The 12715-nt window shown below is 36.4% G+C and overlaps 1 protein-coding gene across 8 annotated transcripts; it reads right to left on the reverse strand.

The window, feature by feature from the left end:
- Positions 1 to 511: 511 nt before the first annotated feature.
- On the reverse strand, positions 512 to 7594 carry LOC122047396. Of its 8 annotated transcripts, none has more exons than XM_042608697.1 (6): positions 7402 to 7594; positions 6844 to 7021; positions 4857 to 4933; positions 2576 to 3005; positions 1622 to 2506; positions 512 to 1354 (listed from the first exon to the last, which is right to left on the reverse strand). In XM_042608697.1, exons 2-6 carry the CDS (start codon positions 6998 to 7000, stop codon positions 711 to 713), a joined length of 2193 nt encoding a protein of 730 aa, XP_042464631.1. In that variant the 5' UTR covers positions 7001 to 7021; positions 7402 to 7594; the 3' UTR covers positions 512 to 710. The 8 variants fall into 8 exon arrangements, with proteins under 8 accessions (XP_042464631.1, XP_042464623.1, XP_042464598.1 ...); XM_042608689.1 differs by having other exon boundaries at positions 1622 to 2512; XM_042608664.1 differs by having other exon boundaries at positions 1622 to 3005.
- Positions 7595 to 12715: the final 5121 nt, after the last annotated feature.

Below are 12715 nucleotides of genomic sequence, written 5' to 3' on the forward strand. Positions count from 1 at the left end.
AGGCGTCGCTTTCCGATACCTTATCACGAGACACCCGTTTCTTTACACGCCCTCCACCACCGTCTCTGTTCTCCTTTTACTTTACTTGTCGTGGTCCCCACCCATAAATGGCCTGGTGGGGAGAGTGCTTTTATTTCGGCCCGGCCCATTTTGATCTGGCCCATTTATATCAATCTGCTTGCACGTGATGAGTCGTTGATGAGTAGCTGTTATATATAATATCAACTAAAATTATTATAACGGCATAAATAAAAACAGGAAAGTGTGCGTCATTTCTACCGAATTTAAGGCTGCGTTTAGTTAAGTAATGTAATCAAAACTCATAATATAATAAAATTTATAATATAATTAATATTATATTACTATATTTGGTAAATATATATATATATATATATATATATATATATATATATAAAAGGTAATGTAATCCAAATTATAAAAGATAATATAATCTTGATTATATTATTATCTTACGAGATTGATTCTCTCTTATCAAACGTAGCCTAAATGATTTATACAACATTTTCTTTCCAAAACAAAACAACCTGATTTATACAACATTTTCTTTCCAAAACAAAACAACCTGATTTATACAACATTTTCTTTCCAAAACAAAACAACCGCTGTATGAGTATTTGTATGAACATTGTTGGAGTATGAACTATGTTAACGATAGATCTACAAATAAGAGACCAAATTGGTTGGCAAGTTCATATATCAATAAGCTCGAGCAGCAGTTCATCTAGCAAATCACCCAGTACAAGGCACTCCAACTCCATTCCTGCAGCCTCAGCTTCCCACTGTAAGTTCAACCACCTGTTGTCGTTTGCAGAATCTTGTGCCATGGCATTTTGTAGCGTGTGATTCGACTGCCTTTGCAAATTAAGAAGTTTGCTAATCTTCATCCAGACTCCCTTGAGAAGATGATGGCCCAAAGGAATTGTCCTTGGGCTACGATGTATGAGCAAGAACCAATTCTGAAGGAAAGACTTTTCATAGGTCTCAAGTAGCACCTCGTTTATCAGATCAGTTAGAAGCAGATGATCAAGGGATGCAGTTTCAGATTCATCAAATGTGTCGACCATTTTTCCGAAAAGAAAAGGATCATGTGGCTGGTACTGAGGATACCATTCTTCAATAAACTCGGAACTATTTATATTGGACCTCATCAAGGTATCCCTAACGTATTTGAACTCAGCTTCCTCTTCTTGATCCAATTGAATGTAAAAAGAATCAGAAGTAGATAATCCATCTGGCGCTTCACTATTGGAACTGGATGCAGTAACATCCAAAGAGTTCACCAGTTCTGGCAATGCCGTGAGGTCCTTCAAATGGAGGCTCTTAAGTATAGAATCTGTTTTAAGTGAAACGTATAAGGTAGTTAACAGTTGCAAAAAAGGAAGTCTCTCAACCATTTGTGTTATCTCAATGCTTACTAGCAGACAAGAGCAAAACAAGGAGCAAAAAATGAATTTATTGTAAATTTGAAATTCGGAAATGCCATTATATGATTAGCACCTTGGCTGTGCATTTTTTTTTTGCAAAAGAAATTTAACAGAATGCATTTTGGATAAGGAAGAACTTTCTATTCCAAATATTTTTTGATGTGTAAATAACTTACCTTCTGAAATTATATATTTTGATGACTTCGCAATTTCTTCTTCAAAACATGGGTCAAGATTAGAAATTTGGCTCTGTTTTGTTGGTTCAGCACTTGGATCTGTTTCAGGTACCCTTGGCAGCTTGTCCATGGAAGCAATGCTTTTTCCTTTTTCATTTGATTCAGGTTGTTCAATCTGGTAAGACTCACTATCCAAGAATGAATTATTAGGAAACTGAAAAGGGATACCATGCTCATCTGATGTCTCTGTGATTTCAAACACTTCACGATACTCAGGTACAGTAATGTTTAACAAAGGTTGTTCATCAGCTGTCTCACAAAAATTCACTTTAGCAATTTGATCTGCAGATTTAGCAGTTTCCATTTTGACTTCCACACAAAGAGGGGACTCGACTAACTTTGACTCAGCAAAACCACATGTATCAATGAAGCCATCAACATCCAGTTGGCTGACTGCTGTTTCATTTAATGATAGAGATGCCTTGAAAAGTCCCTTCTGAATTTTCTTATCTGAATGGTAAGCACCATATTCAGGATTAGAAAGAAGCCTTTTATAATTTTTCACTTCATCCTTGTCCTGCAAGCTGCTGTGTTTGTTAATCGAGTTTAAGGACTCAGATGTCATTTTGCTTTCTCTAACTGAACAGGAATTTAGCAAACTAGAATACTGATCCAATGATTCAGTAAGAGAACGAGATCTATGAATGGTTTTATGGTGCACTTTCTCCCCATCTGATTTGGCTGAGGCAGACCGAAACAGCTTTCTCTTTAATGCTTCCCTGGATACCTTCTCTCCATAGGGGATTTTATGGAGCAACCCATCCATCGAAATCCGAGGATTCTCCTTGGATGCAATTTGATTACTCTTACCATGTTTTCTTCCTTCTGTACCTAACAAATGAGTTGGAAATGAATCAGAGTTGTTAAGTCTTTTAATTGAACTGGATGTCTTACCATCCGTTGAATAACTCTCTAGAACAGAATTTGGATCTTCCTCAATTTTCAAATGCAACTCTTTATGTGCTTCACGTGCTGCATGCAGTTTTTCCTTATGCATAGCCTGTTCTTCAGTCTCAACTAGCTCATCGTGGCCAACATGTTTTACGACATTAGCTGATCCACAAATTTTGGAGTTGATTTTGTTTTCAAAAAGTTGATCTTGCTGAATAGGTTGAGAGTCAGACGTCTGCAGTTCGACTGCTGTTTCATTCCTAATAGTCATTTCCTCTGGAAGAATATAGTCATCACACTCCAAGTGATGAATGGAAAATGTGCGCAGCAGATGTGGGGTTACCGGAAGCATTTTCTGTTTAGGCTGTAACTTCCCAAACAACTTTTTCAAAATCGAATCTCTAAGGGCTTTTCCTGAATTTCTTTTACTAACCTGGCATCATTAAAAGCTAAAACATGAAAGAGTCCATGGACAGAAAAGAATAAAAAGGCATCCATCAACCAGACTACTAAAGACCAAGTTTACTAGCAAGAAAGACAAGGGCAACAAATATGGTACACTTACTCAAATATATGCTAAGAAGAAACTGTGAACAAGTTCATTTGTGAAGCAGAAACATAAATAAGTGAGCAAAGATAAAATCTTGTTTTCTCTCTCTCTATTGTTGGCACATGAAAGTCCAGAAACTATTGAAATTATCTAATGTACATGTCTGCAATCCCCAAAACTATTGATATTTGTGTGGTCATAGAAATAAGTAAATCTGACAACAATACTTGCCAACAAATTTCTTGATAGCCATATGATAGCAAGTCGAGAACATGAACTGAACAATAAACAATGCTATTTGAAGCCATCTAGTTTAACAGTCATCAATCCTTGCATTGTGATATGGAAGAAATCCTGTAAACATATTCACCTTTCTTAGATGAGAACAAAGAATATCCTTCTGCAATAAAAAACACAGCATAAAAGTACAAACATTGTTTCAAGAGCAAGAAAGTAAAAGCACTTAAAGAATGAAGTTGAGTATTAAAAAAGACAGCTGCCTTGTTTGCACGTGCCAACTTCATCTATTCTAGTAAAGCCATCACAAAAGCCGCTTTAGAGACATGTTGACGATCAGCCATACTAATATTTACCATTGTTGAAGTGAAAATAAAATTTCACCATACATCTCCTTGTTTTTCTATCTGGTATTTTTTATTCCTCACCTCTTGTTCAGGTCTTACTTCTGCCACGCCCCAGTTAATTATCATATACATCTCTGAATATGTCATCACTAGCAATTTCCTAATTATGAATATTGATTAGGTTATGTTCAAAATTTAAATCATTTTAGGTACACTCTACTCCAATTAAGTTTTGCCACAGCAATTAGTTTACAAATACAATGTGAAGCTGACTGGCACAACTGAAACTGGTTTGCAAATTTCCATGGTTGGCAATCTTACGTGGAGCATGTCACAATTAAGAAAACCAATAAAATTATGAGGTGAATTGGAACTTCCATAAATCTAGGTCAAATATCAAAATTATAGTGCTAGTTTTAGCTGTATCAAAGCAAGTCCCTTGCTCTAACTAGAGTTTGATGATCCTCTCTTTTCCAGGTGACCAAGAAATGGTTAGTTGTTCTTTATGTATAATTCCTGTTGATGTAATTATAGTGTAGGAACAGAAGATTAAGTATCAAAATGTTCAGTAGTTTGGCACTAGGAAATTATGATGCTTGGATTCTTTGTATGCCAAAGTAAGTCATATTAGATGCTTAGATTCACACTCATGTTGGTTATTATTGGTAATCGAGTCCAAGTAACATAGCTAGAAAATTAGTCACGTGAGAAAATTTGAGCACAAGCAAAGTGTTGACGACCTATCTATTTCATTTTCTTTAATCACTTTTATAGTGAAGATACCTATTTTCTTTTACATATGCTATTTGAAAATTCGATGTAGACCACATATGTCAGTTTGCACAAGCACAACTGCATAAAGCTGGCAAATTCCATCCAGCAATGCAGTGAGATCAAAATATTATATTGCTTAGGATGCAGATACTGTTTCAACACTTGCTCTACCAAGATAATGCAAAAGAGTTTTGGGAGGTTGAATTTATATAAAATAGTAGGATACATGATATCGAAACAAGAAATTGACTCACATCAAATGGACCACTAAAGGAGAAATAAGAGCTAGAAATAACATAGTTAGTAGATATTATACAGCACCAGATAAACTAAGACATTTTACCAAAAATTTTACAGTATTTCTTTCATAAATTACCATCAAGTTAGCTGCTCCAGATGACTCATCATTTTGATGGTTAGTTAATGGGATATAGAATCTTGCACCTTTCTTGCCTGCATTAAGAAGTAATATTAATCAAACACAACATGAGATTTGTGGCAGTAATCTGTGAAAAGATATTTACAAAATATAAGAACATAGAGAAAGTAACATTAATGGGTTTGCACTAAATGACACATTGGCATGTGGATAAGAGATGCCAAATTAAGCATTTACAGTGTCAAATAAAGGCATTATGAAATTTACAAATATGAAGTAAAGCAGACATGTAATAACACAGTAGTTTCTTTACTTAGACTTATACCATTACACATGACACGATTTATCATTTTGGGTAGTAATGTGACTAAAAAATGCATGTGTACATCAATGAATGATAAAAAAAACTTTTTTCCATACCATGAACACGAGGGTTTGTTGCTCTAGTCATAGAACTCAGCACTCCAATCAGCTTTACAAAATTCACATATAAACTGAATTTGTTTTCTCAAGCACTGATATTGGTGTTCATTTTTTGTCCAAAGCTACACTAAGGAAAAACATACATGAAGGTTATTTTTCTACACTTTTATTGTAATATTATCGTTCAATAATTCCAACACTTTTAATTCCTCATAAAATAATAATTTTACAGTTAATAGTATCTTTTTATAATTATGACATGTAGATCTATAAACTAGCAACTGTAAAATCTGAAGTTAATGAATGGAATAACTTTTCCTAGATAATGAAATTGATAAAAAAAAATGAATGGGAATACCTATCCCTTAATTTGGTTCGTGCAATGGAATAGATGCTTCATTTGAATTACTATGTTTGGTTTATATGAATGCTATAAGTAATTGACAAGGAATAGCTTTCACAACCACAAAATACTGCTACATGAAATATTTTGTCCAACTCATTTAGCTAACACTGTCCAGCCAGACTGGCCCTTCCAGATTGCTCAGTTGTTCAGCTCGACCATCCAATACAATAATGAATAGCCAAAAGGATGATTAGATAATCATAATTGGATGGGAATTGGTATTATAAGTTTATTTTTTAACCAAATATAGGAGTACCTAGTTCATGAGAATTCAAAGGGAATAGAGCAACTAGTCCAATGAACCAAATGCACCATAATAGTCAACTCCTCTCATTGATAGTAAAAGAGTATTATCAAGGTGCTATAGATGATTATGGTGCTTATTGAACCTTCCTTACCATCTCAGACAAGATAAAAGAAACAAAAATGTTATAAAATAAGTAACACCAAGAAGAGTGAGACCCTATAAAATCAGTAACATCCAGAGAGACCTTGTGACTGCTAGATTCCTAAATTATTTTTTTCCAAGAAGCTTGATCAACAAGAAGTCCAACTAATCAAATTTGCCTTAGGATCCAAAAAAAAATCCACAACAAATCATGTCTGCTGCTGAGGGCCTATATAAAGCTAAGACAACTTAGAATTTCACAAATATTTATGGCATAAAGGATCATACTGATGGATTTTATTTTTCCCCTGAAGGCTTGCTCTTGCTGGCTGGCACAATTTAGCATTTAAAGGTACAGGGATTTCCATACATTGGCATGGAAGATTACCATCTTGTTGTCGAAGGCTCTAATGCCTAACTTGTGACAGTTCAATTTGCTTGGAATTCATTCCTCTGTAAGGCTAGGATGATACCTCTACGAACCAAATTGTTTGATCTGTTCGTCCATGAAAAACTTGGAACCTCTGGCTCTTCTGTAGCAGGGAAAACATAGATGATAATCTTCAAATTTCTTATATTCAGTTGTTTGGTTCTTGTACAAAGTTTTAAAAAAAAAAAAACCTCTTGTATACAACTTTTTCTATTCTTTATCCCTGCTCTGCTACAGAAGCACCTAATTCATTTGGAAGGGCCTATAGTCTATACTGAACCAGAAAAGTATCAATAGTACTTAAAAATGAACGGGCCGCAAGGTCTAAGTTTCGTACCCCATAGTTGTTTGGCATCGCCAGATTCACTGTGCTTGAGTGACTTCTTTGCATAAAGATGGGAGTGATCAAGATATGGGAGTAAGCCTGACATGCACCCAAAGTGATTTTTATTGCATAATAAATTCGAATCTTGATGCTGCAACAATTGAGCCATGTCCCAGCGTCAGCTGAACAACTGTAAGAACCTTAGCAGTCAGGAACAATATCGTCAGGCTGGAACAATTGAATCACACATTATTAGCTCCCTAGAAAGTAGATTAAAAATCAAATCTTTAAAAAGTGCGAACTGTCTTGGAGACTTCTAATATGCTCCCGATGAAAAATACCAATTCGTTAATTCCAAAACCTAAACGACAAAAAGATGTTTTTTTCCTCATAGAAGTAAACAAAGAACACATTTTTAGCAACGAGAGTTATAAAAAAACAAACAAACTTTAAATCATGAGAAAAGAAAGAGATGAAGAAACGTGCGTTCACCCCAAATATCATCTCTTTTCACGATCAAATATTTTTCAGTGATTTCATCTACAAAACGAAACAATAGAGAGAGCGTACCGCGATGCCCTGATCGTCGCGGAGGCGGAGGAAGAAGAAGGCGACCGATGAGGACTGAGGGAAGTGCGGTGGAGATTACTGCCGCTGCAGCGAGCGAAGTTGAATCTTCAACGTGGCATTGGGAGAAAAGGAGGAAACAAGGAGTTGCCTTCGCTGTCGTTTCCTTTACGCTTCCAAAATTGAGCTATCTCATTCCATCAAGGAATTTTCTTACTTTTATTTTTTTATATATACTAATTTTATTTCTCATTTTGGTATGTAAATAAGAAAAAAAAAACAAGGTTGCTTACAAAAATGGTAATACTCATAATAATAAAAGGAACTTAACTTATTAATGCTTCAGTCTAAATAATAATAATCTAGCTAGTTTTTCAATTTACCTCTCTAAATTTGAGACAGAAAACGAAAGGTTCTAATTTTAATTTCTCCCAATAATATGGGACGAGGGCTGCTAAATTAACAGATTTTATAAAATTCACACGTTAAAAACTCCAATTAAGCAGTGTTTTTACTCTCTTTTTTTCTCTTAAACATTATTTTTAGGGTAGATTAAGTTTAAAAGGTCAATTAAAGTAAAGATTAGACTCTTTTATGATGAACACTTTGTAGGTGCGGAGGAGACAGATAAGAGGGAGTGAATTACTTGTAAATAAAAATTATACCCTCCTCGGATCTTTCAACTCAAAAATAACGTAACTATAATAAAATTAAGAGCAGAAATAAAAGGAGACAGAAATTTAACCTGGTTACAACCAAGAGGGTTGTTAATCCAGGGCAATAAGAAAAGCGCAGTAGAAGATCTCCTTTGCTGAAGGTAGAGAAGTCTTTTACATACTTAAAACGTTCACTAGTTGCTAGAAAAGACTACAGAATTGATTGCTTGAATTGTTGTTTCTTTCCTAGCTCCAGGGGCTTTTATATAGCTCGTGGAAAGTCTATCCCGAGGGTCCAAGGCGCCTCCAATGAGAGAGGGGATAAAACTTTATCCAAACAGCTCACGTTCATTTCTGTCGGGTCCGAGGCGCCTTCAACAGGGTTGAAGGCGCCCTCAAGCTAGAGCCACCTCCAAGCCTGATGGAGGCGCCTCCAAGCTGGCTGGCAGCACTTTCTAGCTTGAATGCTTCTTCGCTTCGTCTTCCGAAGTCTCGTTCTTTTGGGTGATTTCGGCCAACCGAAATAGGGCTCATCAAACCCAATTTCCGGACTTCTTCTCGAGCAGGCTTCCGTCCGACTTCTCGTCCCTCGAACGTCGTGCACATTCTTCTCATCCACAGGAGTACTCTTCCGCAGCTCTCTCGTCCTTCGGACGCACAGAGCCCGTCGGCTCCCTTCCCATGTCGTCCTTCTCGCTAGCTGCGTCTTCCACTCGACTTCCTGCGCTCCTAAGCTCCTGCACACTCAGACACAGAGATCAAATATAAAGCAGGACCTAACCAACTTGGTTGATCACATCAAAACATCCACGGGGTCCAATAATCTCCCCCTTTTTGATGTGCATCAACCCAAGTTCAAGTTAGAGTATAAAAACAAATAGTAATTTCAAGAAATTACTAACTAACAGTTTAAGCATAAAAATTGCAATATAAATTTGCAATACTAAAAGAATTTTTAAATTTTTAAATATTCCTAACTCCCCCTGAATTTGTACCTATTTCTCCCCTTTTGATCACAACAAAAACGGGGTAGTAGAAAAAAAAATTAGCAAAAATTTTTAAGTTAGAAAAAATTTCTAATTTAAGATGGAAAAATGTCTAAGTAAACTGTATTTATAGAATTTTCAAAAATAGAAATTTTTAAAAAAAAATTCTAAGTAAAATGAAAATTTTTTTTGGAAGTAAAATTTTTAAGTGATAAAAGAATTCTAATTAAAATGATTTGTTTGAATTTTTCAAAATAATTTTTAAGTCAAAAAATTGATTTTATAAAAAAAAATTCTAAGCAAAATTTTCCAGAGACATTTTTCTAGATAATTTTAAAAAAATAAATTTCTAAGGAAATGTTTAAAAACTTTTCAAAGTATTATTTAATTTTAATTTTAATGCTTTTTATCATAAAGTTAATTAAACATTTTTATTTCGATATTTTGGCTTCTAGGTTGTAGCGAGGCACTAGGCCTTCTTGGTTATTGGAGCAACAACCACTTCCTTAGACATAACTTTCATAAAGAAATTCAAACTTTAATTTTCTTACTGTAAGCTTTTAATAAATTAATTTAGCACAGCTTTTGGAACCCAATAGAGGTTCCTTCCTACAGGGTTATTCAAAAATTTCGGGGGTACATAGTTCTTAGGCACTCTTCTAAGTTGACCCTGATGATTTCTAATGTACCAATTCAATTTTCCATAAATTCTAACTTTTGATTTTGGAAATCTATTTAAGCATGCATCAGTTTTTAAATTCTTAATTTCTAATTTTAGATTATCATTTTCTGATTTTAGATTATCGTACGTGTCAAGTGGGCATGCTTTTGCTAATTTCAATTTCAATTCACCATTTTCTTTTTCTAATTTGAATATGTCTTTAGAAAGAGACTTAATAAAGTGAAAAGACTGAGTCGGGGTTAGATTGCGTACCTGACTTACCTGACTCGGTGACGCTCCCCCTTCATCGTCGCTCTCTGCTGATGATGTTCCTCCCCCTTCATTTATGCTCATCTCTGAGCTTGACTCTTCTTCTATCTGATGGTTAGCCATTAGCGCTAACCCTGAGAAGGCTTCGATGTCTGATTCGGAAGACGACGAATCTGACCAAGTGACCTTCAAGTTCTTGTGCTTGGAGGATTCTGGCTTCTTGTACTTGACCTTTTCTTTCTGCTTGCTCTTTAATTTCGGGCAATCATCCTTGATGTGCCCTTCTTCATTGCAGTTGTAGCAACGAATCGTTCTCCTTTTTCGCTCATGCTTCTGCGATCTAAATTTGTTAGATTTAAAAAAACTTATTAAATCGTCTTACCATTAATGCAGCCTCGTTTTCGTCGATCGAGGCTTCGGAGTCAGAACCGTTTGCTCTTGCCTTCAAAGCAATGTTCTGACTTGTCTTTTCTACTCCAATGGGCTCTGCAATTCGAGATTCATGAAGTTCAAAAGTTGAAAATAGATTTTCTAAAGTACTTACCTCAAAGTCCTTAGAGATGTAGTACACATCTACTAAGGATGCCCATTCTTGAGTTCTCAGGAAGGCGTTGAGCGCGTATCGGATCGAGTCCCGGTACGTTACTTCTTCTCCAAGATTGGTTAGTTGCGTGATCAGCTCTTTGATCCTTGCTTGGAGTTGCGCTACCTTCTCGTCTTGGTTCATCCGGAGGTTCGTCAATTGGGTCCGGAGGATGTCGCGCCTCGCTAGCTTGGCTTCCGAGGTACCTTCGTAAAGCTCTAGGAATTTTTCCCAGAGGTCTTTCGTGGAAGAGTAGCTTCTGATTCGACTTACCTCTTGTGGTGGCAGCACGCTCAGCAGGTGGAATTCTGTCTTTCCGTTGGCAACAAACTCAACCTGCTCCTTCTTGCTCCACTGATGCTCTTCTTTGTCTTTCGGAACTTCAAAATCATATTTCATAGTTAGTAAAATATCGAAGTCGGTTTTAAAGAATACCTCCATCCGGTGTTTCCACGTCGCGAAGTCTCCGTCGAACTTGGGGGGATGAATATTCGTTCTGGCCATCGTCTTGATCGTTTGTGCTTCAGTTGGCGGTTAGTCCTTCTGAGGCGGTCTAGCTCTGATACCAATTGTAGGTGCAGCGGAGGCCGGCAAGAGAGGGGTGAATTGCCTGCAAATAAAAATTATACCCTCCTTGGATCTTTCAACTCAAAAATAACGCAACTATAATAAAATTAAGAGCAGCAATAAAAGGAGATAGAAATTTAACCTGGTTACAGCCAAGAGGGTTGTTAATTCAGGGCAGTAAGAAAAGCGCAGTAGAAGATCTCCTTTGCTGAAGGCGGAGAAGCCTTTTACACACTTAAAACGCTCACTAGTTGCTAGAAAAGACTACAGAATTGATTGCTTGAGTTGTTGTTTCTTTCCTAGCTCCAGGGGCTTTTATATAGCTTCTGGAAAGTCTATCCCGAGGGTCCAAGGCGCCTCAAATGAGAGAGGGGATAAAACTTTATCTAAATAGCTCAACGTTCATTTCTGTCGGGCCCGAGGCGCCTCCAAGCCTGATGGAGACGCCTCCAAGCTGGCTGGCAGCACTTTCCAGCTTGAATGCTTCTTCGCTTTGTCTTTCGAAGTCTCGTTCTTTTCGGTGATTCCTGCCAACCGAAATAGGGCTCACCCGAACCCAATTTCCGGCCTTCTCCTCGAGCAGGCTTTCGTCCGACTTCTCGTCCCTCGAACGTCGCGCACGTTCTTCTCGTTCATCAAAGTACTCTTCCGTAGCTCTCTCGTCCTTCAGACGCACCGAGCCCGTCGGCTCCCTTCCCGTGTCGTCCTTCTCGCTAGTTGCGTCTTTCGCTCGACTTCCTGCGCTCCTAAACTCCTGCACACTCAGACACAGGGATCAAACATAAAGCAGGACCTAACTAACTTGATTGATTACATCAAAATATCCACAGGTCCAACACAATTTTTTATTCATAATATCATGGTACTGGATGATAAGTGATTAGATTAAGCATAATTAGTTCATCCGGGAAGACCTTGTTGCTCAATTGCTCTCTACTAACTAATCAAGCTATTTGGTTAGTCAAGATTGATGCGTTTCGAGTTAATTTGTTGTGAAATAGTCTTATACTTATTTTTTTCATCAAAAAGATTATGGGGAGATACAATATTTTTTTTTCAAACAAAAAATATTATTTTATCTTAACTTTTTAGCTTTATGTATAATTTATTCTTCCTTTCAAAGAATACCTTTTTTATTCCCATTGATAATGATCCAGAAGTATCAGAATTGAGCTAAACTATCAATTCAATAAAAAAACAGTTGTGAATGAATCGATGATTTCGATTGGGTTAATCTTTAATTGATGTAAATGAATAATTTAAATCTTGTTGATTAGAATCTGACCAGTTAAAAATTTTTATCTCCTAATTAAAATATATGTATAGACATGCATATAATTAATGTGGTCATATGAAATTATTAAAATGCCCATGCATATACATGCATGCATATATTTTAACTGATCAGATTCTGACCATTTAACAATACCCTAATTTTTATTCAACCAAAATAGAGATTTCCCTCGGGTCATTCTGTTCGAACCGTTTGAATTGGAAACGGTCCGCTTCGGCCGGCACCTCGACCGAATTTTTTTCCGTTTCAATCCAAATTCGTAAACGAATAAATAACGAAGAAAAGGTTGAAAAATGACCT

Source organism: Zingiber officinale, chromosome 1B (genome assembly GCF_018446385.1).
Source record: "Zingiber officinale cultivar Zhangliang chromosome 1B, Zo_v1.1, whole genome shotgun sequence".
NCBI lineage: Eukaryota > Viridiplantae > Streptophyta > Magnoliopsida > Zingiberales > Zingiberaceae > Zingiber > Zingiber officinale.

What these genes read in the sequence shown, in the direction of transcription:
- LOC122047396 (XM_042608664.1), bottom strand. Translation starts at nt 7,000, where the DNA reads ATGGCTCAATTGTTGCAGCATCAAGATTCGAATTTATTATGCAATAAA. An exon ending in CGATGCCAAACAACTATGGG is followed by an intron (nt 4,934 to 6,843) that starts GTACGAAACTTA and finishes TTCTTAATGCAG; the next exon opens with GCAAGAAAGGTGCAAGATTC. An exon ending in CTGGAGCAGCTAACTTGATG is followed by an intron (nt 3,006 to 4,856) that starts GTAATTTATGAA and finishes TAATGATGCCAG; the next exon opens with GTTAGTAAAAGAAATTCAGG.